At 40.3% G+C, this 27,020-nt stretch overlaps 1 protein-coding gene across 1 annotated transcript in view; it reads right to left on the bottom strand.

Annotated features, from left to right (window-relative positions):
* Nucleotides 1-19,461: 19,461 nt before the first annotated feature.
* Nucleotides 19,462-27,020, bottom strand: part of LOC134351976 (cytochrome P450 3A24-like) — a 40,700-nt gene continuing 33,141 nt past the window's right edge. Inside the window, exons 10-13 of the mRNA XM_063058958.1 lie at nt 24,431-24,591; nt 22,929-23,155; nt 20,152-20,314; nt 19,462-19,952 (exon numbers count right to left, since the gene is read on the bottom strand). Coding sequence (XP_062915028.1) covers nt 19,857-19,952; nt 20,152-20,314; nt 22,929-23,155; nt 24,431-24,591 — 647 coding nt within the window. The 3' untranslated portion in view covers nt 19,462-19,856. The remainder of the gene's footprint in view (nt 19,953-20,151; nt 20,315-22,928; nt 23,156-24,430; nt 24,592-27,020) is intronic.

The following is a 27,020-nucleotide window of genomic DNA, read 5'->3' as shown; positions in this document are numbered from 1 at the left end:
AAGCAGTATCATAAGCAAGGCAGATGAACTTAGAGCATGGATCAATATGTGGAACTATGACATTGTGCTCATTACAGAGACTTGGATGACTCAGAGGCAGGAATGGCTGCTGAGTATGCCAGATTTTAGATATTTCAAAAAAGGACGGGGAGGGAGGCAAAAGAGGCGAGGGATGTGGCAATGCTAATCAGGGATAGTATCATGACTGCAGAAAAGCAAGAAGTCATAGAGGGTTTGTCTAGTAAGTCAATGTAGATGGAAGTCAGAACCAGGAAGGGGGGAATAACTCTATTGAGTGTTTTTTATAGACACTTCAATAGTAACAGGGATATCGAGGAGCAGATAGGAAGGCAGATTTTGGAATGGCGAAACAATAACAGGGTTGTTGTGATGGGAGATTTTAACTTTCCTAATATTGACTGGCATCTCCTTGGAGCAAAGGCTTTGGATGGGGTGAGTTTGTTAGGTGTGTTCAGGAAGGATTCCTGACGCAATATGTAGATAAGCCAACTAGATGAGAGGCATTGGGAAATGAACCTGGTCAGGTGTCAGATCTCTCGGTGGGAGAGCATTTTGGAGGTAGTGATCAGAAATCTATCTCCTTTACCATAGCACTGGAGAGGGATAGGAGCAGACAATCTGGGAAAACTGTAAATTGGGGTAGGGGGAAATATGACGATGTTAGGCAGAAACTTGGGAGCAGACGTTCTCAGAGAAATGCATGGCAGAAATGTGGCAAATGTTCAGGGAACATTTGAATGGTGTTCTGCATAAGTATGTTCCATTGAGTCAGGGAAAGGATGGCAGGGTAAAAGAACAATGGTGTACAAAGGATGTAGAAAATCTAATTAGGAAGAAAAGAAAAGCTTACAAAAGGTTCAAGAAACTAGGTACTGTTAGAGCTCTAAAAAATTATTAGATAATTAGGAGAGTTACAAGAGGCCAGCAGGATTAAGGAAAACCCCAAGGCATTCTACAAGTATGTGAAGAGAAAGAGGTTGAGCCGAGTGAGAATAGGATAAATCAGGTGCAACAGTGGAAATGTGTGCATGGAGTTGGAGGAGGTAACGGAAGTACTTAATGAACACTTTGCTTCAGTATTCACCAGGGAAAAAGACCTTGGCAATTGTTGATATGACATAGTAGGCAGAAACGCTTGAACATATAGACATTAAAAAAGCCGATGTGCTGGAGCTTTCGAAAAGCATTAAATTAGGTAAGTCACTGGGTATGGAAAAGATACAGCCAAGGCAACAGTAGGAAGCGAGGGAAGGAGATTGCTGAGCTTCTGGTGATGATCTTTGCCTCATTAGTAGGGATGGGTAAAATACCAGAGGGTTGGAGAGTTGCAAATGTTGTTCCCTTGTTCAAGAAAGGGAGTAGAGATAACCCAGGAAATTATAGACTAGTGAGTCTTACTTCAGTAGTGGGCAATTTTTTGGAGAAGATCCCGAGAGGCAGGATCTATGAGCATTTGGAGAGACATAATCTGATTAGAGATAGTCAGCATGAGCAGGTCGTGCCTTATGAGCCTGATTGAGTTCCTTTAGGATGTAACAAAGCATATTGATGAAGGAAGAGCAGTGGATGTAGTGTATATGGACTTCAGTAAGGCATTTGATAAGGTTCCCCATGCAAGGCTCATTCAGAAAGTAATGAGTCATGGGATGTAAGGAGACCTTGCTTTGTGGATCCAGAACTGGCTTGCCCACAGAAGGCAAGGGGTGGTTGTAGATGGGTCATATTCTGCATGGAGGACAATGACTAGTGTTATTCTGCAGGGATCTGTTCCAGGACCCCTCCTCTTTGTGATTTTTAGAAATGACCAGGGTGAAGAGGTAGAACGGTGGGTTAGTAAGTTTTCTGATGACACAAAAGTTGGGGGTGTTGTGAATAGTCTGGAAGGCTGTCAGAGGTTACAGCGGGACATTGATAGGATGCAGAACTGGGCCGAGAAGTAGCAGATGGAGTTCAACCCAGATAAGTGTGAAGTGGTTCATTTTGATAGGTCAAATTTGAAGACAAAATATAATATTAATGGTAAGACTCTTGGCAGTGTGGAGGATCAGTGAGATCTTGGGGTCTGAGAACATGGGACACTCAAAACTGCTGCGCAGGTTGACAGTGTTGTTAAGAAGGCATATGGTGTGTTGGCATTCAACAACCGTGGTATAGAGTTCAAGAGCCATGAGGTAATGTTACAGACCTTAGTTAGACACCATTTGGAGTACTGTGTTCAGTTCTGGACACCTCACAACAGGAAGGATGTGGATACTATAGAGAGAGTGCAGAGGAAAATTACAAGGATGTTGCCTGGATTGGGGAGCATGCCTTATGGGAATAGGCTGAATGAACTTGGCCTTTTCTCTTTGGAATGGTGGAGGCTGAGAGGTGACCTGATAGAGGTGTATAAGATGATGAGATGCATCGATCGTGTGGATATTCAGAGGCTTTTTCCTAGGGCTGGAATGGCTAACACGAGAGGGCACAGTTTTAAAGTGCTTGAAAGTAGGTACAAGGGGTATGTCAGAGATAAGTTTTTCACACAGAGTGGTGGGTGTGTGGAATGCACTGCCAGCAACAGCGGTGGATGTGGATACAACAGAGTCTTTTAAGACACTCTTAGGTTCATGGAACTTAGAAAAATAGAGGGCTATACAGTAGGGAAATTCTAGGCAGTTTCCAGAGTAGGTTACATGGTTGGCACAACAGTGTAGGCTGGAGGCCCTGTAATGTGCTGTAGATTTCTATGTTCTACGTTCTATGTTCTCTCAGTCTGTCTCAGCCCAGAACACAAACTGTTAATTTCCTTGAAAAATGCTGCCTGAGCCACTAAGTTCCTCAATCGTTTTGTGCATTGATTGGAGAGAGTGGCTAGAAAAAAAAGAGTAGGGGCAGAAATGGAAAGTGATGGCGTTTAGTTTTCCCAGTACTGTATTTAATTAGCAGCAATTTTGGTTTATACTATCTATATAGTGGATAGGAAGTCTAACAATCCAGAGTGCTTTAAGGGGTCAAGAGAGAATTAAGATACCAAAGAAATGGACAAAATATCTAGGAGCAGCACATTAAAGACAAACAATGTGGCCGAAAGGCATTTTGCTAGAGTGTAGATTTTAAATCACTGATCAGAGTCCAGAGTTCCACGCCACAGAAGAAAATGAAAAGATGAGATGCTGGAATACACAGATGATAGTAATATAAGTGAGGTAGTTCTTTGTTTTATATGTTGGAATTTATTATCCATATTAGCATTTTGTACTTTTTGATGCACACAGACTGCCTTTCCAACTTCTAGTTAGTATAAGCCAAAATTATACATAATGCATATTAAGACATAATATAAACAAGTGAGGTGATACTAATTTACTGTTGCCTCTAACGTGATCTACTTTATTGCTTGGACATTGTTTGCATTCTTCCAATTGGTGAGGATTAACTGAATAGTTTCTTGCTATTAATATTGAAAAGATATTTAAGCTGGCACAGATAAACACTTAGTCACTTTTGTTGGAAAAGGATCCACAAAATATTTTTAATTTGTTTGCAATGGATTTATCATATGCGTAACTGCTAAATTTGATTTTATATTAATCACAATTTTAGCCTGGCAATAAGTGACTGCCTTCTGGAACATTGGGCTACTAAATTCTTTTGTTGCATCCTAATGGAAAACTCATGGACTCTGCTTTTATATTCTATTCATCCAGTAAATGTCCAGACTTTTAGCCATATTGAGTTCATGCTTTTAGTCATTTAGCAATTCCCAGAGCAGGATGCTCCTCTATGCCATGTATTTTTCCCATTAGACCTTAATTAGGAGCATTATTATGCCATTCCTAATGATGTTTTCTAAGACATTTTGTGGTCTACTTGCAGAGGCCAAAAACCTCAGACCCTTGGACTCTGCGATCCAATGAAAGATTTCATACTCAAACAACAGGAATTCTGCAGATGCTGGAAATTCAAGCAACATATTCAAGCAGTATGCGAAGCCTCTTCCGGTGATGCCTACACCGAAGAAGTTTAGATTCAGTTAGTCCTGACAAAGGGTCTCGGCCTGAAACGTCGACTGCGCCTCTTCCTATAGATGCTGCTTGGCCTGCTGCGTTCACCAGCAACTTTGATGTATGTTGCAAAGATTTCATACTGTTCTTTTCACTTTCTAAGTAAGATTTATTCTCCTTTCAAAGTGAACTACCTCTCACTTTAAACACTAAATTTAATTTTCTTTCAATCCACCACAGTGGAGTTCTGTATACGTTTTCCTGTATCTGAGTGAAGTGATCCATCTTATTAACTGCTCTCTGTATCTTGTTTTAGAAAAATTTGACTCCATTCCTCAGGCTTTTGATTGCACATTAAACATGAACACTATGAACAACTATGGTAGTTGTTACTGGGAGCCACGATAGTGTAGCAGTTAGCATGACACTACTACAGCTCGGAGCGTTCTAGAGTTTGCAGTTCAATTCAGCACTGTTCTGTAAGAAGTTTCTGTATGTTCCCCCCCCCCCCGGAATGTGTGGGCTTTCTCCAAGTGCTGCAGTTTCTCTTCACAGTCCAATGATGTACTCCATAGGCTATTTGGTCATTATAAAATTGTCCCATGATTAGGTTAGGGTTAATCAGGTTTGGCAGGGTTGCTAGGGCAACGTGGCTTGAAAGGCCAGAAGGGCTTACTCCATGCTGTATCACAAAATAAATAAAATAACTGTAGTCACAGCAAGGGTCCCCATTTGGTAACTTCCTACATCTTGTGTGTGCAAAGACCTCCCCAATCCTGTTTTCAACTTTTCCAGGACCTGGCCTTGTAATTTCTCAGTATTGAAATGCAAATTAAGAGCCTATGACCAGCTGGCCATGTGCTGTACTTTGGTCCAGGTGGAGAAGGCTAGATTTTTTACCAAGCTACCAGGTGTAACCTGCTTTGAATGGGACATCAATTAGATCCAGTGACTCAGACATTAACCTTTGGTTCATTTGTTATTATCAAATTTCCAGACAATCTCCCAATAGAAAATGAGAGTTGAAATCCCACTTGCTGACAGTAAGTAGTAACAGTAAACAATTAACCTAGGATCACAACAAACCTTCATCATATCTGAAATGTTAAAGGGGGTAGGGGCTTGCTTGGGTCATGATGGGATGGGAGGGAGAATAAGCAGGAGCTGAAGGGATAGAAGTTGTTGTCCACTGTGTCCGTACCATGTTGTGTGCAAAATGCCTCTAAGACATTTTAAGGTCTGGTGGCAAAGGCGCAGAACCTTCAGATCCTCAGGCTCTGCCATCGAACAAAAAAATTATATTGGTCTTTATTTTCAATTATTAAGTATCCATTTATGATTTTGAAATAAACATTTATTCAATATTTTACAATACAGATTCAAGTATCTTGTAATGTTAAATAATTCTGACAGATTTTTTTGTAGATTTGTCAGATTAAATCTCCGGGAGTTGAGCAAGACTCACTTGAGCACATTGGGCACATCTATAAGGAACAGTGTCACAGGGACCCCCACCATCCAGCCCATGCTCTCTTCTTGATACTGTCATCCAGAAGGAGGTACAAGAGTCTAAGGACCCATACCACCAGGTTCAGGACCAGTTATTGCCACTGAAGCATCAGACACTTGAACCAGAGTGGATAACTTCACTCGCCCCAACTCTGAACTGCTCTCACTTTGAAGGACTCTTTGTCTCATGTTCTTGACACTTATTATTTTTTGTATTTGCATGGTTTGTTGGCTTTTGCTTGGCGTCTTGTTGTGTGTGCAGCTGTTTCATTGATTCTATTGTGTTTCTTTATATCTGCTGTGAACGTCTGCAAGAAAATGAATTTCAGGTTGTATATGGTGGCATACATGTACTTTGATAATAAATTTACTTTGAACTTTGTCTTCTGTTAACACCTCACTTTATGTCCTCAGACAAAATAACAACAGGTTTAAGAGCATTCAGGCACACAGAAATTGCAGGCAGGAAGTTAAACTGGCTTTTCTAGTTCCGCTGCCTGTCTGGCAACCACTCCACTAAAGAGAAAAATCTACCTCTGCTTTTGTTAATGGGACCTGTTTCAACATGTCTCTCCTCAGTCTCCTGAGCTGAAGGGTCACCTCTCAGTTTTGTATGGTCCAGTGCCCCCATTCGTCTTTAAAATAATGTCATGTACGCTTTTACCAGCCAGTGTCTCAGTTTAAACTTTCTTTCAAAAGACTGACCTATCATAGATTTCAAATTATCAACCATGGTTAAAACTACTTCACCATTTCATAACTAACTTGGTTCATGAGGAGGCCTTAACTAAACAAGTGATGCGGGAAAACACCTCACAAAGCAAATTTGGAACTAAAGTTAAAGTCTCGGAAACTAAGTTGTTGAGACACTGTAGACCACTCATGAGAAACTATTCCTGTGGGTCAGAACGAGAATAGGAAGGATGGATAGTGTCCCATATTATTCAGGAGTAATGTTATATTTAATGCATTACATTTCTGCACTAGCATTGATGCCCCAATGCCAAATTAATCTTCCAATTTCTACCTTAATATACTCAATGACAAAGTCTCTACAGCTCTCATGGGCAGCGAATTCAAAAAATTCTCTATCTACTGAGTGAAGAAATTTCATTTTATCAGTCCTCATTGGCCAACGATTTACTTGAGAAAGTGACTCCCATGCTTGAGTATTAGGTGTACAGATAATCTTTGACAAATGTGGCAAAGGATCAATTTGTGACTGGATCCACAACTCACTGGCTGATGTTCAATTAATTTCACAATTCTCTAAAAATAGATCGTCTCAATTCACTTGGCTGCCATTCATAAAATGTAGCGTCAGTTTTACAGTTAAAGTATTCTATACAGAATTGTAAGCGGCCCACAGTTTGTTGCAGGTGGATTTAAGAATATGGAAAATAGAAGCAGGAAATCATCCAGTTGCTTGCACCAGTTCCATTATCCAGAAAGATTATTGCCCATCATTTACCTCAGCAATGCTTCCTGACCTAAACCCACATTCCTCGATCCTCTTGATATCCAAAAATCTATTACTTTCTGACTTGAACTTGCTCAGTGAATGAACTTTTGCAGCCATCTTGGGCAAAGTATTCCAAAGATTCACTACCCTCAAGATGATGAGATTTCAGCTCACCTTACTCTTGAATATTGAACTTTTTATTTTAAGACTGCATTATCAGGTTCTGCACATTAACCAAAAGAAACATCATCTGTGTAACTATCCTGTAAATCCCTATATATATCTGTTATGTCAGCACTCTTTGTCAAATTACAGAGTGAAGGTCAAGTCTGCTTAAATCACTCCTTCCAAATAACCAAAGTGGTATACCTTCACCGCCTCGCCAGGGAGTGAAGGGATCGAATCTTTTGATGGGGAAACTAAACCCAAACTCAATATCCCAGTGTCAGTTACACCAAGTCTCTATACAAATTATTCATTGCAAGAGAATTTGAGTGTAAAACTTTTTTATTCTTGGAATCAAATCCATTTGTAATGAATATCAGCATATCAATGTCCTTTCTAATTCCTAACTGTAATTGCATATTAACTTTCATTGATTTGAAAGGCAACCCAATTCCCTTCGATTATCCACACCTTTCAACCCTTCACCATCTAAAAACAACACACTTGTTGTTTTTTTACCAAAGTGAATGAGCTATCATTTTTTCCCTCATTGTTAATAATCTACCTTGTCTTTGTCTATTCATGTAATCCATTTATATTCCTTAAGGCATCATTACATCTCCCTCAAAACTTAGTGCTTCCCATCTTGTATATACAATCAATCTATGTATATAAGCTATCTTATGAATTTATATTCATGGTGTTTTTCATTATTGTGTTCTTTATCTTATTGTGTTTTTTTTTGTGCTGCATCGCATCCGGAGTAACAATTGTTTTGTTTTCCTTTACACTTGTGTACTGGAAATGACATTAAACTATTTTGAACCTTAGTACTGACAGCAACCTTGGTCCCCTCTTTCAAATCGTTGATATAGATTGTGAATAGCAGGGGACCCAGTTCTAATACCTGCAGCACTCCACTACACATAGGTTTCCAACATGAAAATGATCTATATAGTCACAGTTTTCTTTATTTACAAATGCTAGTATTTTACCCTCAATCCAAACCATATTATGTTTAACAACCTTGTGTGGCACCATATTGACTGCCTTCGGAAAGTTCAGATAGAGTTCATCAACTGTCATCAAACATGATTTCCCTTTCAGAATTCCATGTTATCTCTGACCAAACTATTATTAAATACCCTGTAATCATTCCCTTGATGGATTAAAGCATTTTCCCATCTATTGATGTCAAGTTAATTGTAGTTCTCAGTTTTCTTTATCCGTCCCTTTTAAATAGTGAGGTTACATTAGAACCAATCCTGACTGGAATTTTGGAAGATGACAACTATTGCATCCACCATCTTTGTGGCCACTTGTATTAAAACCGTAAGATGCAATTCATGGGATCCTGGAGACATATTGGCTTTCAGTCCTATTAATTTCTCCAAATGTTATTTTTTATTTCATTCAAGGGCTTCAGTCTCCTTGGCCTTTTCTCACCTCATACCTTTATTAGCGTTCCTCTGTCTGGCATTGTTCAATATCTTCCCCATTCTGCTTATTACAGATGGAATTATGGAACCACCATTGGCCTTTATTAATCAAAGTATTGAGTATAAGAGCTGGAATGTTATGATGAGGTTGTATAAGGCATTGGTGAGACCGAATCTGGAGTATTGTGTTCAGTTTTGGTCACCAAATTACAGGAAGGATATAAATAAGGTTGAAAGAGTGCAGAGAAGGTTTACAAGGATGTTGCCAGGACTTGAGAAACTCAGTTACAGAGAAAGGTTGAATAGGTTAGGACTTTATTCCCTGGAGCGTAGAAGAATGAGGAGAGATTTGATAGAGGTAGATAAAATTATGATGGGTATAGATAGAGTGAATGCAAGCAGGCTTTTCCACTGAGGCAAGGGGAGAAAAAAACCAGAGGACATGGGTTAAGGGTGAGGGGGGAGAAGTTTAAAGGGAACATTATGGGGGGCTTCTTCACACAGAGAGTGGTGGGAGTATGGAATGAGCTGCCAGACGAGGTGGTAAATGTGGGTTCTTTTTTTAACATTTAAGAATAAATTGGACAGATACATGGATGGGAGGTGTATGGAGGTATATGGTCCGTGTGCAGGTCAGTGGGACTAGGCAGAAAATGGTTCGGCACAGCCAAGAAGGGCCAAAAAGGCCTGTTTCTGTGCTGTAGTTTCTATGGTTCTATGGTTCATACGTTGTAGCCAAGTGGGAAATTACTCAAAACATCATCACACGATCCAAAGAACCAAATCCAATGGAATTTTATAAAGGTTGCTTCTAAGAAAAGTAAAAGTACACAGATGTATCAGTCTGTAGCATGTTCAAAGACACCAATGCTTAGGTTCAAAAGAGACTGATGAAACACTAAATCAGAACCGCACCACCATTAGCTGCATAATTCCATCTGTAATAAGCAGAATGGGGAAGATACTGAACAATGCCAGATAGAGGAAAGCTAAACAAGTAGTTTGAGGAAAATGAAGTTGATCATTGGCTAACACAGGATACAGCATCTCATGCTAATACGATTGTAAGGGTCAAGCGTGGAGATCAAAAGGTGGAGTCTGCATGCAATGACTGCTTGAGATTGTCTAACATTTCTATTTAGGTTTCAGATTCCATTTGTTTTCAATGCCTTGTTTTGCTTTGGTTTCTATAATTGGAAATGCTCACTATTCATTTGTATTACCACCATATAACAAGTACAGTCAGATATTAATTCCTAACCTTCTTACTTAAGTGATACATGATCTCCAATGGGCAAGCTTTCAATGAAAAACAAGAACAACGAGAAGAGGTCTGGTAACCATTTCTGGCTTTGTGTGTAGCTAATCTAAATTCATGTCATATTACAATTTTTTTTCTAAAAACTGAGCCCAAATTGGAGGGAGAGATTCCAATTTCCATCAGGTCAGAAAAACAAAAAGGCAAAGCGGACACGACTGTGCAAGCACGTGGAGGTCAGCCAGTGAGAACAGCGGGAAGAGTTTAAAAGTGAGCAGAGTTGAAAAGGTGACAGTTATTTCTTCAGCAGTTTGAATGGGGCACGACTGTGCAAGCGCATAGAGGTCGGCCAGTGTGAACAGTAGGAAGAGTTTAGGAGGAGGACAGATTTACAGAGTGGGTGACAGAGTAGGAAGGCTTTGGCTCAAGGGGGCTTCAGCGATAAAGGGTCAAGGCCAGGTAGGTCATCTGTTTAAAATAAAGACAGAGTATGTGTGTGAGACCAGTTTTCTGTGCTCGGTGTCAGATGTGGGAGGTCCCAGAGACTCCCAGCCTCCCAGACGACCACATCTGCACCAGTGCGTCGAGCTGCAGCTCCTTAGAGACCGCGTTAGGGAACTGGAGCTGCAGCTCAATGACTTTCGTCTGGTCAGGGAGAGTGAGGAGGTGATAGAGAGGAGCTAAAGGCAGATAGTCAGCCCAGGACCACAGGAGACAGAGAAGTGGGTAACAGTCAGGAGAAGGAAGGGCAAGAAGCAGGTACTAGAGAGAACCCCAGTGGCTGTCCCCCTTAACAATAAGTACTCCTGTTTAAATACTGTTGGGGGGGATGGCCTACCTGGCGAAGCAACAGTGGTCACACCTCTGGCCCTGTGGCTCAGAAGGGTAGGAAAAGGAAGAGGATGGCAGCAGTGATAGGGGTCTGTATAGTTAGAGGGTCAGATAGGTGATTCTGTGGACACAGGAAAGAAACACAGATTGTAGTTTGCCTCCCCGGTGCCAGGGTCTGGGATGTTTCTGATCGCGTCTACGATATCTTGAAGTGGGAAGGAAAACAGCCAGAGGTCATGGTACATATTGGTACCAACGACATAAGTAGGAAAAGGGAGGAGGTCCTGAAAAAAAGACTACAGGGAGTTAGGAAAGAAGTTGAGGAGCAGGACCTCAAAGGTAGTAATATCGGGATTACTGCTTGTGGCACATGACAGTCAGTATAGGAATAGAGTGAGGTGGAAGATAAATTCGTGGCTGAGGGATTGGAGCAGGGGGCAGGGATTCAGATTTCTGGATCGTTGGGACCTCTTCTGGGGCAGGTGTGACCTGTACAAAAAGGACGGGTTGCCCTTGAATCCAAGGGGGACCAATATCCTGGCGGGAAGGTTTGCTAAGGCTGCAAATTTGCTAAGGGAGAGTTTATAGACTGGGGGGTGGGGGGTGGGTGGGAACTGAACTGAAGTGACGGCGGAAAAGGAGATTGGCTCACATACAGAGCAAGTTTGGAGACAGTGCGAAAGGGGGGATAGGCAGGTGATTGAGAAGGGACACACTCAATCTGATGGTTTGAGATGTGTCTATTTTAATGAGAGGAGTATCCATAGAACCATAGAAACTACAGCACAGAATAAATAAAGTGGATGAGCTTAGAGCGTGGATCGGCACTTGGAGCTATGATATTATGGCCATTAGAGAGACTTAGATGGTGCAGGGGCAGGAATGGCTACTTCAAGTGCCAGGCTTTAGATGTTTCAGAAAGGATAGGGAGGGAGGCAAAAGAGGTGGGGGCGTGGCACTGTTGATTAGAGATAGTGTTACAGCTGCAGAAAAGGAGGAAGTCAAGGAGTGGTTGTCTACAGAGTCTCTGTGGGTGGAAGTTAGGAATAGGAAGGGGTCAATAACTCTACTGGGTGTTTTTTATAGATCAGGGACATCGAGGAGCAGATAGTGAGACAGATTCTGGAAAGGAGTAATAATTACAGGATTGTTGTGGGTGGAAGATTTTAATTTCCCAAATATTGATTGGCATCTCCCAATAGTGAGGGGTTTAGGTGGGGTAGTTTGTTAGGTATGTTCAGAGAGGTTTCTTGACACAGTATGTAGATAAGCCTACAAGAGGAGAGCTGTACTTGATCCGGTATTGGGAAATGAACCTGGTCGGGTGTCAGTGGGAGGGCATTTTGGAGATAGTGATCACAATTCTACCTCCTTTACCATAGCATTGGAGAGAGAGAGGAACAGACAAGTTAGGGAAATGTTTAACTGGAGTAAGGGAACTATGAGGCTATCAGGCAGGAACTTGGAAGCATAAATTAGAAACAGACGTTCTCCGGAAAACATACTGAAGAAATGTGGCAAATGTTCAGGGGATATTTGTGTGGAGTTCTGAGTAGGTACATTCCAATGAGACATTGGAAAGGATGGTGGGGTACAAGATCCGTGGTTCACAAAGGCTGTTGTAAATCTAGTCAAGAAGAAGAAAAGAGTTTATGAAAGGTTCAAAAAAACTAGGTAATGATATGAATCTAGAAGATTATAAGGCTAGCAGGAAGGAGCTTAAGAATGAAATTAGGGCCAGAAGGGGCCATGAGAAGGCCTTGGTGGACAAGATTAAGGAAAACCCCAAGGTATTCTACAAGTATGTGAAGAGCAAGAGGATAAGACATGAGAGAATAGGGCAAATCAAGTGTGACAATGGAAAAGTGTGAATGGAATCGGAGGAAATAACAAAGATACTTAATGAATAATTTGCTTCAGTATTCACTATGGAAAAGGATCTTGGCGAGTGTAGGGATGACTTGCAGTGGATTGAAAAGCTTGAAGATATAGATATTAAGAAAGAGGATGTGCTGGAGCTTTTGGAAAGCATCAATGTTGCAGCTATATAGGACCCTAGTCAGACCCCACTTGGAGTACTGTGCTCAATTCTGGTCGCCTCACTAAAGGAAGGACGTGGAAACCACAGAAAAGGTGCAGAGGAGATTTACAAAGATATTGCCTGGATTAGGGAGCATGCCTTATGAGAATAGGTTGAGTGAACTCGACCTTTTCTCCTTGGAGCGATGGAGGATGAGAGGTGACTTGATAGAGGTGTATAAGATAATGAGAGGCATTCACTGTGTGGATAGCCAGAAGCTTTTTCCAGGGCTGAAATGGAGCATAGTTTTAAGGTGCTTGGAAGTAGGTACAGAGGAGATGTCAGGGGTAAGTTGTTGTTTGTTTCTTTTTAAAAAACGCAGAGAGTGGTGAGTGCGTGGAATGGGCTGCCAGCGGCAGTGGTGGAGGTGGAAACAATAGGGTCTTTTAAGAGGCTCCTGGATGGCTACATGGAGCTTAGAAAAATAGAGGGCTATGGGGAAAGCCCAGGTAGTTCTATTTTTAATTTATTTTTATAGAAGGAATGACATAATACAGAATATATAATGGATTACATTTTCCTCCATTTTGCTTTAGTATCGTACCCCCAAAACAAACCTCCCCCCAAACGCCCTCCCCGAACATATCATAGCAGCTAATATATTTACAACACAACAATTCACAAATACAAGTACGGACATTTCGCAACCATACCCCCACACTACTTCAAGATGACGGCTCACACACATCTGCAACATGTCAGATGATCCAAAATACACTCGTATTTACAACTCATCAACCACCCTGTGAGGTAAATTATAAGCATGTTAAATGGGAGGCAACTGCCCAAGTACAATCAAATGCCCTCAACTAGTAGGCAATTCCTTAAGACTCCCAAAATATGATAGGAAAGATCCCCATTTCAAATAGAACTTTTTCACAGACCCCCTCAAAGTGAATTTAATCTTTTCTAATTTCAGAAAAAAACATTACATCTTCTAACCAAGCAGCAGCAGTTGGGGGAGTGGCAGATTTCCAAACCAGCAAAATTCTCCTACTGGCCAATAGCGATGTAAATGCAATGGTATCCGACTGGCTTGTATTTAAACCCAAATCATCATCTGCCACACCAAATACAGCTATAAACGGGCAAGGTCTCAGTGTCACCCCCAAAACCTCACTGATAATTTTAAAAACCAGTGCCCAATAGTCATCAAGCCGAGGGCATGACCAAAATGCATGCACTAAACCAGCCGGAGAGAAGGAACACCTGTCTCAGCCAGCGTCTGTCCCAGGGTATATGTCTGCCAGTCTGGCTTTACTTAAATGTACCCTGTGTAAAACTTTAAATTGTATGAGCCCCAGTCTAGCACATGATGATGAGAAATGAACCCTATTCAATACTTTTGCCCAATAAAAAAAAATTCCTCTGCCAGATCCATACCGAGGTCATCCTCCCACCTACTCTTAGTTTTGTTTAGATCTTGAACTCCCAAAGACATCAGCTGAGAGTATAGTTCAGAGATCAGCCCCTTATTGTCAAAGCTAAGAGTGAGTTTTTCCCATAACATAGCAGGTGGTAGAACAGGAAAAGAGGGAAATTTCTCCTTGACAAAGTGGCGAATCTGCAGTTATTTAAAAAAGTGATTATGCGGAAGGCCATACTTACCGCGCAGGTTATCAAAACTATCAAATATGTTATCAGTATACAAATCCTTAATGCACATAAGACTGTTCAAACCCCATTGTCTGAAAGCTGAATCGAATGTGGAGGGAGGAAATAAATGGTTTTTATGAATGGGGCCCAAAACTGAAGCTGATATGAATTCATAGTGGCAGCGAAATTGATTAAAAATTTTGAGGGTGGAGAGCACGACCGGGTTAGGTGTGAATTGAGAGGATTTCAATGGTGAGGAAGAATACACCAAAGCTGGGAGAGACGAGGAGTGGCAAGACTGTGACTCAAGCAGGCACCAGATTATATCTGGCCGGTGAAGCCAAAATAATACTTTTTGAATGTTCGATGCCCAATAATAATGAATAAAGCTGGGAAGACCCATTCCACCTATGTCACGACCTCTTTGGAGAGTGTGCTTATTAACCCCGGGACCTTATTTTCCCAAATAAAGGAGGTTATAGCTTGATCGACTGATTTAAAAAATAACTTAGATAAGAAAACTGGCAAACACTGAAACAAATAGAGAAATCTAGGAAGTATAGTCATTTTCACTGACTGAATTCTCCCAGCTATAGTAAGGGGTAAACTGCGCCATCTCTCGAAATCAGCCTTCATTTGGCTAACCTGAGGCCTGTAGTTAGCTTCAAACAGAGATGTAAAAGAGAGAGCAATATGTATTCCTAGATATACAAAACCATCTTGAGATGAAGGAAAAGGCAAGGATTCCTGTCAGATCTGTAAGGCCAAGTTATTAATGGGAAAGCACTAGCTTTTTTGAAAGTTCAGTTTATAGCCAGAGAAGGCTCCAAATTGACCTAATAATGACACAATAGCAGGACTACTACCTACAGGGTCGCTAACATAAAGTAAGAGGTCATCGGCATATAGGGAAACAGTGTTCCATGTCCTCTCTTCTAACACCTTGAAATAATGTAGTTGACTTAAGTGCAATAGAAAGAGGATCAATTGAAAAAAGAGGGGACAATGGGCGGCCTTGGCGAGTTCCACGTGTTAATGGGAAATAGTCAGATCTAAAATAATTTGTCTGTATACATGCTAAAGGCGAGTGGTATAATAGCTTAACCCAAGCTATAAATATTCTGCCAAATCCAAATTTCTCCAAAACACTAAACAAGAATACCCATTCCACTCTATCAAACGCCTTCTCCGCATCCAAGGAGATAACAACCTCTGGTCTTGGAGAATCACTGGGTGAATAAACCACATCAGCCAGTCGATGGATATTAAAAAAATAGCGATTTTTAATAAAACCTATTTGATCATCTGAAATTATCTTGGGAAGGGGACGTTCTAAATGACATGCAAGCACTTTAGCCAAAATTTTCACATCTACATTCAAAAGTGAGATGGGGCAATATGATCCACATTGAGTCGGGTCCTTGTCCTTTTTAAGAAGTAGTGAAATAGCTGCCTGTGAAAGAGAAGGGGGTAACGAGCCGTTCTCCAAAGATTCCTGAAATACTTCTAGAAGGACCGGTATGAGCTTATCCTTAAATTTCTTATAAAATTCTATTGGATAACCATCAGGACCTGGGGACTTACCACTCTGCATAATCATAATGGCATTATTAATCTCTTCCTGCCCAAGAGCCCGATCTAGGTTCTCCACCTCTCCTCTGGTTCAAGAGTTGGTATTTCCAAATTATCTAAAAAATGTTCCATATTTGTTTTATCTGAGGGGAACTCTGAGGCATACGGAGAGGAATAAAAAGTTGCAAAGATGTTATTAATCTCTTTTGGATTGCTTGTCAAGTTCTGATGCATGTCTCTTATCTGGGGAATAAGTCGTGATGCAGCTTGAGGTTTCAACTGATGAGCCATAAGCCGGTTCGCCTTGTCACCATATTCATAATAGAGGCCACGTGTCTAAGAATTAATTGTTCTGATAGGTTTGTAGATAGAAGATTAAACTTCACTTGCAAATCAACCCGGCTTTTATATAATTCCGCAGTGGGTGCCTCAGAGTATTTTCTATCCAGGTCCAAAATAGATTGCAATAACACTTGCATTTCCTTCCTACGCTCTTTATTGGCATGTGAAGTATAAGATATTATTTGACCCCTCAAGTAAGCTTTTAAAGTTTCCCAAAGTAAAGAGTACGATACTGACTCAGTTTTGTTAGTCTCAAAGAATGTGTCAATGTTAGCCGATATGTAACTACAAAATTTCTCATTAGAAAGCAAAAGGGGGTTAAGTCTCCACAGAGGCCATTCTCTAACATTTAAAGGAAAACATAGGTCCAGTTTCACGGGCGAGTGATCAGATATAACTATAGCAGTGTTATTCAATTTGTCTAGTCATTGGTATCAAGGAGTTATCTATAAAGAAATAGTCTAGCCTGGAATAGGAGTGGTGAACATGAGAGAAGAGAGAGAATTGCCTAACTGATGGATTCAAAAATCTCCAAGGATCCATTTAAACATTTTGTTACATAAACATCAAGAAGGCCTTTGCCATACCAGAAAATGTTCCCCTAGGGCAAGACCTATCAAGCAGTGGGTCAATAGCACAGTTCAAATCTCCGGAAAAGATTAGCTTATGTGTATTCAGGTTAGGTATTAATGACAAAACCTTATTTGCAAATTGGACATCGTCCCAATTAGGAGCATAAACCTTTACCAGTATCAGGTATCATAACAGGTATCTGAAAGAGAGAACCAGAGACTATAATAAAGTGACCATTAGGGTCACTGATTACATCAGATGGTGTGAACTGCATTCTTTTGGTGATTAATATTGCCACCCCCCTGGACCTACTATTAAATCTGGAATGAAAAACCTGACTAATCCATGCTTTACGAAGTCTATTATGGTCCTCCACTCTTAAATGTGTCTCTTGTAGAAATAGTATATCTGCTTTTAATTGTTTCAAATGGGAGAAAACTTTAGCTCTTTTAACCGGACCATTGAGCCCCTTTACATTCCAAGAAATAAACCTCACAGGGTGGCCTCCATCAGCTGCACTCACGTTAACCATATCAAAAGGCACACAGGGCCTACAATCCAAAACAGTGCGAGGGCATCAGTTACACACAATAACGCACAATGAAAAGAAAGTCTGATCAATCCCTAACACACAAAAGAATAAACTGCTATGGTAATCCCCCAAAACACTCCCCCCACCCCTTTACACAAACAATAAAAAAACCCAATTAACCCCCGAAACCTAGATCTACCTCCCCAATTGAGGATGATCGCAGGCAATACCCAACAAAAAAACTTCCAGGTCGTTCCCCATACAGCCCAGCTTTCAATCTAATCTAGGGTGGCTCCCCTCCTTAACATTTATCCTATCACTTATACTACCTTTAATATAGCATATAGGCTAAAGATGACACAGGTCAAGCTAAGCGTTAAAAACAAAAAAAACACTAGGCAACTTAAACGCCCGAGATACAAATCCCAAATATTTACATTTTGCTGGTTGAAAGTTTTTGTTAATCAGTTTCGGCAGCATAGCAGTTCGACCCGATCGCGTTCCACAAATTAAACTGGAAAAAATGAACAAAGAAAGGGATTGTGAAAATTAACAGTTTGCCTCGGCATGAGGCCCCTTCAATGCTGCATGAATAACCTAAAAAAAAAATCATTGCTCTTCTCATTCTTCTTCTTCCCAGCGCGAATGGTAAAACTCTTTGGCCGTCTCTGGTGTATGGAAATAATGCTTTTTACCTTCATGCATGACCCGGAGCTGGGCAGGATACAAGAGGCCAAACCTGACCCCTTTCCCGTAAAGCAGGGATTTCACCTCCTTGAAAGCTGCTCGTTTTTTACCCAGCTCCGCACTAAAATCTTCATAAAAAAACACGCGGTGTCCGCGGAAATACAGCTCCTGCTTCCGTCTATTGATGATGTGTTGCTTATCTTGAAAGGAGTGAAAGCAAACCAGGAACGTTGTTTACGTTCTTGGTCTCGTTTGCTTGGCTCCAGAGACACCAGATGGTTTATGTCCGATTCGGTGAGCACGCAAAAGTACGAGAGGACTTGGGAAAAAATTTGTCCCCAGCACTTTGTCAAAAAACTCGGTCATAAATTTAACAGAGTCCAAACCTTCCAAATTTTCAGGAATGCCGACCACTCTCAATTTGGATCTCTGCAACCGATTTTCCGGGTCATCAAGCTTTCCCTTCAGGAATGCGTTTTCGCTCTGCAACGCTGCAATGGCGGCTTCGGCGCTCACCAGTCGGTCGCTGTAATCATTCAGGCCGTCTTCAACCCCACGAATGCATTCGTCGTGCGACTCGTAAGAAGACATAATTTGTTCCATGGTAGCAGTCACTGGTGATAAAGCATCTTCAAGTTCCCTTTTTAGGGCAGAATGCACTGCTTGCGTCATGTCAGAAATAAGTACTAAACGAAGCCTCTCCAAGTCATCGGGTAACGCAGGTCCGGGTCCAGCTCCAGCAGCGTGCAACGGCGCCATTACTGTAACATCAGCCTTCTTGCTCGAGGCTTCGCTATCTTTTTCCCCAGTTTTACTTCGAAGGTACATTCTACTTGCCATTTCAATGTCCAGCTATGTCCCGTGTTGTTCACAATGGTAAATATTCAGTTATCTCAAGCACACGGCAAAGATAAACAGGTAGATTTTTGATAAAAGTCGGGAGCCACAGTCACACGCACCGACTCACTCCATACTCGACCCCGGAAGTCCGCCTAGGTAGTTCTAAGGTAAGGACATGTTCGGCAAAGCTTTGTAGGCTGAATGGCCTGGATTGTGCTGAATGTTTTCTATGTTTCTCGGAGTGAGCCTGACCTTCCCATCAGCCTTCACTCCAACCACATCAGAGATATCAATGTTTATTTTTCAGAACCTGGTTCTAATAAAAGATTAACAAACATGAGTTCTGCTCCTCTTTCTACAGACACTACCCAACCCACTGATACTATGCAGTATCTTATTTTTATTCTAGATTTTCTTTATCTGCCACATTTTATTTTGCTGGTGGATAGTTGTTCATCAGTGAACGGACAACCCAAGTTCGATAAGCAAGCTTATTACTCAAGTTAAAGAGACAAAAGCATTCAAAACAGAACGCAATGCATGACCATTTTTATATTTAATTTTATTTACTTATAATCAAAAATTAGTTTGCCAAGTATTAACTGATACAGTTTTTACAGAAAAAGTTTAAGCATAAAAATAGTTTTAGAAGTTTCAGAGATGATTCATTTCAATTTTGAAATTTTTAAACATTTTATGCGAAATTCTATTCAACCATCAGCAATAATTAATGGAACAATCACAGTAATAGCATTCCTGTGAACATTAGCATTTTCCTCAATATTCAGCCTCAACAACAAAATGGTGTTTGGATGCTTAGCTTTACTTAACTATACTACATATATTTAAAAGCGCATTACGTTTGTATATATTTTGCTTTAAAGTGTTAGGAAAGAAGATAATTTCAGTAGTTTGAGATATACATACTCCAAATATTTCATAGCTGCTAATAATTCTTCAGTTTTATTCCTTTGAATCAGTATCTATTCGTGGCACAAATTTCAGAATTATTGGTTTTTTTGGATGCAAGGGTCCTTTCACATCTATTTCCAATGGGATCTAGAAAAGAAACAACAATGGTGATGTTAAATTAAGAGTTTCACTAGAGATGAATGACTTAAATTTCATCTCAGTATCCTTCTTGTCCACTATTATCCAAAACCACTATCCCCACCTACCCACCATCACAAAAAGCCCACATTTTAATGCAATACTTGAACCACTTTTTCAAGCAATTCCTCTATTATGCAATACTCACTGGTGTCTCGTCACATGGCACAAGAGTCAGCCGCTGCAGGAGTAAAACTACGATGACCTTCATCATAAGTTGAGCAAACCGCATCCCAATGCAGTTTCGAGGACCCATCCCAAATGGCAGGAAGGTGGAAGGATTCCGAGACATACTCTCCTCTTTACTGAACCTAATTACAAGGGCAGAAACACATCATTGTCATGTTGGTTAGAAGAGAAAGATGTGAAATACAACACCGAAAAACTGCAACCACCTAGTCTCATTAACTTACAATTCCAGCTTGAGTTGCAGTTACACAGGCATCAAGCACTAATCCAGATGGAACTCAAGGTCAGACTGAAAAATTTTGGCACAGTCAACAAGAGAACAGCAGGCGACTAAATCTGATGCTTTTGAAATTGCAGATTTACATTTGATGCATGGTGATGTTGACTGAAATTCTAATTATGACCTGATTCCAGTGCAGGCTGGGGGTCAGGCAAGACTATGACATAAAATAACCCACTTCTTCAATCTTCCTTACTGCAATCTTGTGCCTCCTCTCCAGGAAAAGTTCCCACCAAAGTGGAGCTTCACTACAGGTGGCACAGCAGTACAGAAGTTTGTGTTGCTGCCTCACATCTCTAGGGGTCTGGGTTGGATTCTGGAACAAAGCCAACATTTGCATCCCATTTGCTGTGTCCCAGGGAGAAGGAGGCCACTCAGACCATTCAAAGGAAGTAATCTCTTCACTGCCTTCACTGAACACAACCTATGGACTCACTTTCAAGGACCCAACAACTCATGTTCGGAGTATTATTTATCTATTTATCTATCTTTCTGTCTACTTATTTATTCAGTTATTTGTGCCTGCTTTTTTTGTATTTGCACGGTTTACACTGGTTGCTTGTCTGTCCTTTCATGTAGTTCTTCACTGAATCTATTGTATTTCTTTGTTCTACTATAAATATCTGTAAGAAAATGAATCTCAGGATAGTATATGGTACATAAATGAACTTTAACAATAAATGTACTGTACATTGAACCTTGAATTTCAATCCCATTAGTGTTATTCCCTCTTGTCCCAATTTCTCTGTACTCTTGTAGTACATTCCCTCACAGGCTCATCAATGCACCTTTAATTATTTTTTTGGCTGATAATGTACATTGAGAATACTTTGTAGTGGCCAATTATTTTGGATCAAGTCTTTTGAGATGGAGGAAGAAAATTAGTACACATGGAGGAAATGCATAGAGACGTGGAGAGCAAGAGCAAACCCCTGAAGGATGAAGCCTGGGTTCCTGGAACTATGAGGCAACAGGACTGATTGTTGCATATGTGTGCCAATCTGCACATTACATGCACTCCAGAGGGAAATGATGCTATGCAGCCTGAAAGCTTGAGGAACATGATGGAGGCACACAAAATGCTGGAAGATCGCAGCAAGTCATGCAGCATCGAGAAAGGGGAATTAACAATTGATGTCTGGGCCACAACCCTTCATCAGGATGGAAAAGGAAGAGGGCAAAAGCCAGAAGAAGAATGTGGGAGAAGAGAAAGGAGTACAAGCTGGCAGGTGATATCTGAGACCAGGTGAGGAAGACGCTAGCTAGGTCAGGGAGGTAATTTGAATTAAGAAGCTAAGAGGTGATTGGTGGAAGAGGTGAAAGAAGAAGGAATCTAATAGGAATGCCATTCTTCCATGGCATTCTTCTTGCCATGGAAGAATGGCAAAAAGGAGGGAAACCCCCTCCTCTCCCCTCATCTCTTTTTCTATTCCTCATTCCGATTACCCTCTCATCCCTTCTCCTTACCTGCTCATCACCTCCCTCTGGTTCTACTCTTGCTTCCCTGGATCTGTACAGACATGAAATGATCTGCTCCAAGGTCCTTCATAGCAAGTGGTTATGAAGTGGACAGAGGGACAAATTCAAAGCCCCCTCAAAGAACAATGTAACATCCTCACCAACTAGACTTGCGAGTTCCTCGGACATGTTTTTTGTGAGAATCCCTGTCTGGGGAAAGCTCAGAATGGAGGAGAAATTGGGATGGAATTTAGAACCTTGTATCTCTTTGTCAGGAACAGCCAATTGGCCATTGTAAAGAGCAGAAGAAACACACACCAACTTCCATGTTACCTTCCCACTTGGCCCACTAAAAACTTTCAGCTCAACCTATGGCAAAACCCATGGTTCCTACATCAGCCTCATCATCCACTTCAATCCAAGCAAGTCATTCACACACAACGCCAAAGACCTAAAAGGATAATTAAAGTCTGAAACATACCCATGAGATCACAATCTATATTAGAGTATGAAAAGTAGGTTAGCAAATGAACAAATGCTTTAGGTTGTAGCAGCAACTTAATTTACCAGCCACATTCTGATTTCCAGGGAGCAATCTTCATTTATTTTCAGAACCATCAGGGAACCAGCCTCTCCTCAACCTCAAATGTAAACTGAAAATGTGGCTTCAAGATAATAACAAAAGAGCTCTGTGAAAAATGCCAGGGTTTCACATTACAGATTCATCCCTGTGGCTAGTGTCAGTGTATGCTACATAATGGCAGTAACACTTTACATTTCAATGGAAGACAAATTAGTTCCATTGACATAAAGGCACTCCTTAAAATTGATTTGACCCAGCTTTTGGTTATCTGCCTAAATACCTATTTATGTACTAATTAGGAAATTGCCATTTTTTAAAAAAGCTACAGCAAAACCCACAAATGGAGATCTGGTTGTCATGGCAGGTTGGGGAAAGATCATTGGTACTGGTGAAAAGAAACACAATTAACATGTACCTCTCAGGTCTGAATTCTTCAGGTTCTTCCCAGTACTTTGGATCACGGTGCAAGACGTAAGCAGGCACCACAACTACAGTGTCCTTTGGAATTGTCACTCCATTGAGTTTGACATCTTTCTTGCAGACTCTATCCAAACGGGATACAGGAGGGTATAACCTCAGTGTTTCAGATATCACCATTTCCAGGTACTCCAGATGCATCACACCATCATACGTGGGCGGAGCCTTCACACACAAAAACACTCTTAACAACAGGACATTAATACAGATGGGAGATGGGTATTGACATCACTAAGTGATAAAATATTTTGTCATAGAGCAGGAAATATGTACTTCCTACTGTGCATTGTTAGTGAAAATATTTCCACTTGCAGAGAAGACCACAGATCGAAACTAATAGAGCAGACGCCAACAATTCCTCTAGTCCTAATGAGCTCCATTAGAAAAGGTGATATAAGAAATGGAAGATGCTGGAATGTGAAGCAACACACAAAGCACTGGAGGAACTCAGCAGGGCAGTTGGCATCTTTGGAGGGAAAAGGACATTTGACATTTTGGATCGAGATCTTTCATCTGTCCTGCAGTCCAACAAGTAATTAGAAGAACACAAACAGCACACAACAGGATATAGATAGATTATTTAAACAGACAAGAAAATGAGAACTGGAGTATAATGTGTAAGAATGGAAAAATCAATTGTTAATTAAAAAGAATGTGATGACTAAACGTTACATTGCGAAATAATCTGGGAGCCCTGATGCATGTAGGATATAGCAACTAATTAGGAAGGCTATTAGAATTTTTAGTATAAAATAGTAGCTCATTGTCACGAAATCCATGGGGCACTGCTGAGACAACATCTGCAGTACAGCATACATTTTTGGTCTTCATAGACAGTACCACAGTGCTAGTGCACAGCCATTTCACAAAAGTGTTTCCTTGGATGAAGCAGTTAGATGAAACTTGAGCTGACTGGAGCATAGACATATATACACAAAAAGTATAAGGAGTGGCCTTTTAGAAACATACAGGATTCTGAGGGGATTATGTTTTGCCAAGCTAAACCCAGGGGGCATTTTTTCAGAATAAGGGGTCAGATATTTAAGGGAGAGAGGAGGATGTGGAGGAGGAAAAGTACATCTTCCCTCAAGCAGCCATGAACCTCTTAAGTTCTCTAACCAAGAGAGCTCTGAAGATGAAGAAACTGAGCATGTTCAAGGCAGAATTTGACAAAGATTTAAACTGCAAGGGAATGGGGATAGTTTGAGAAAGTAAGGAAGTGTGTGAATCGAAATTAGATTATCCATGACCTTATTGAATGAAGCAGACAGGAGGAGCTGATTGCACTATTCATGCTGCTGTTTATTCTGCTCTTAAGACCTTGTAACAATGGCTCCATTTCAGAAATGTTGAAACTTAATGGCCAGAAAGTGCTGGGGGACTTTATAGTAATTAAAAAAAAGGTACTGATGAACAAGTCTTTTTCTCTCAAGGACTCACTTGGTTAGGAAAAGCCTCATCTATTTCCTGCTGCAATTTCTTCTGCACATCTGGATGCATGGCCAGATTGTATCCCAAGTATGAAAGCGTGTTACTGGTAGTCTCATACCCAGCAAAGACAAAAGTGATGCACTGTGCCATAATCTCCGAGTCAGTAAGAGCTGCAGAAAAGGGGGAGAGCCAGAATTTATTCTCCAAATCTCATTTTAAAACAAAATTTAACGGGATAGTTTTTAAATACTCCCTTTAACTCTTGGTTCTTAAAAGGCTATTTTATCAGCAACTGAATTTTCAGCTCTCATCTCAAGTACAAATCTTCTACGTTGCTCCAAAAGGAAACAACTATATCCTTTCGCAGCATTGCAGGAGAGCTTGGGTCACATTATTCTGGGAGAGTACAGTGTTTAGAATTCCTTACACAATTTAGTCTTCCTAGCAGTGCCAAATTAGATACTTGTTATGTAAAATTAGCCCTTCCACAGATAGAAGTCGTCTGACCTACAGTCACAGATCTAGTTGGGAGCTGAACAGTCCATCAAAATTGTAGACATACTTGTGTGTTTATGGAACTGGAGTTGCAGTGAACACTTTCAACATATAAACTCTAAATAGATAGACTACTTACCTTTTTCCTTGGGAGAGCTCAGACATACTGCATTGAACATCTCCACAACTCTCCTCTTCTTTCCAGTTGCCATCTAAAAATCCCTAAACTGTAGCTCCCATGACTGTACAATTTTCCCATTCATTTTGGACAATCATGCCACTCTCCACCTCCTCCTATTCCCACCTTTCCAAGCCAGTGTCAATTTCTACCCCAGTCCTCAGATCTCACTATTCCAAGTCTCTTCCCACCCAAGTCTTCAATGCCAGTCTTCCATTCATGATTCCGCCAAATTATGGGTTCTAGTGCATCTTTGTCCCTCTCCCCTTCCCAATACCCATGGACTACACCACAGGCTCTTCTCACTTGTGGTTGCCTATCTACTTACCTTGGAAAGGAGGAAACAGCATTTAAATGCTTAATCAAACTTCTGCTGAAAACTTCAGCTGCAGGCAAGGAGCAAAGTAGTCACTGGCACCCAATGCCAAGTCTATCTAACGCTTACTAATGGGTTGAATGGAATTTCTAGGCATGTCTTCCCAATATGTGTCATATTTAATAAAGAGCCGTTATTATATGTGGCTCTTTCTTTCCTTTTCAATATTTTTATTGATTTCTATATAGAAGGATACAGAGGCCAAAAGAATACATATTATAAAACAAAAGAAAAAATACAATACCAGATACAGTGTATTGAATCACATTAACGAACTCCTTATCCTATATTCATATAGATTAGATTAAATTAGTTTTAATTTGGTTAGCCAACAATTTACCTGTTTTATCTCCATGAATATAAAATTGACTTTTATCCTTTTAGCGGTTGAGTTTCAATAGGGTATGTTAATAAAAAAAATCATATTTAGTTTTAATTTCAACCCATCTTTTACATAAAACAGGATCTGAAGTCAAAGTGTATTCTTCATCTAATTGTTTCAGCTGATTGGCTAAATTAATTCTCTCTTTATTAGCTTTTTTCTTAACACTTGCAGTATGAGAAATGATTTGTCCTCTAATATATGCTTTAAAGGCAGCCCATATGACGAGGCTAGAAGTCTCCTCCACTATATTCTCTTCAAAAAAGAGTAATTTGCCCATCCAAGAACTTTAAGAAATCCCTGTCAGATAACGAAGTTAAATTAAAATGCCAGAATCTGTTTGTCTGAGGAAAACCAGGAAGATTTATGGATAAAACCACAGGAGCATTGTCAGAAATCACTATCTCTTTATATTCACAAGATCAAACTAATGGAATCATTTGGTTATCAATAAAAAACAGTCAATTCTGGAATACCCATGATGAACATGAGAGAAAAATGAGCATTCTGTATCTGCTGGGTTTAAGAAATGTCATATATCAACAATACCTCATTTCATTAGAAGTGAATGAATAAACAAAGCTGATTTATTATTAAGTGTCACTGGTTTAAGAGAAGACCGATCTAAAACTGGATCTAACCAGCAATTAAAGTCTCCTGCCACCACCAATGAGTACAAACCCAGATCAGGCAGAAACAAAAAAAAACACTCAAAGAATCCTGGATTGTCTATATTTGGAGCATAAACATTAGCAAATACTAACAACTTATTCTCTAATTTCCCTGATACTATAACAAGTCACCCATTAGTATCAGAAACAACCTTGTGTTGAACGAAGGGAACAGTATTTTCTATAAAAATCAAAATTCCTTTAGATTTGGCCTGAAAACAAGAATGAAAGTGAATCTCTTTCATCGGCTAAAAAGGTGTGAGTTATCAGAATTGCGTACGTGGGTTTCTTGTAAAAAAAAATAATTGGGACCTTAAGTTTTTTTAATATAGGTAAAAATCTTATTTCGTTTCAAAGCGTGATTTAATCCTTTCATGTTAAGACTAAGTACATTAATATTATAATCCATTTTATTATTATTTAAAAGAAAAGTTAAAAGGATAATCCTTAAGATTGATAAAACTAAACAATGACCTATGAGATAAGGAAACCAAACA

This window comes from Mobula hypostoma, chromosome 9 (assembly GCF_963921235.1).
Source record: "Mobula hypostoma chromosome 9, sMobHyp1.1, whole genome shotgun sequence".
Taxonomy (NCBI): Eukaryota; Metazoa; Chordata; class Chondrichthyes; order Myliobatiformes; family Myliobatidae; genus Mobula; species Mobula hypostoma.
This window is presented reverse-complemented; position numbering and strand designations above follow the sequence as displayed.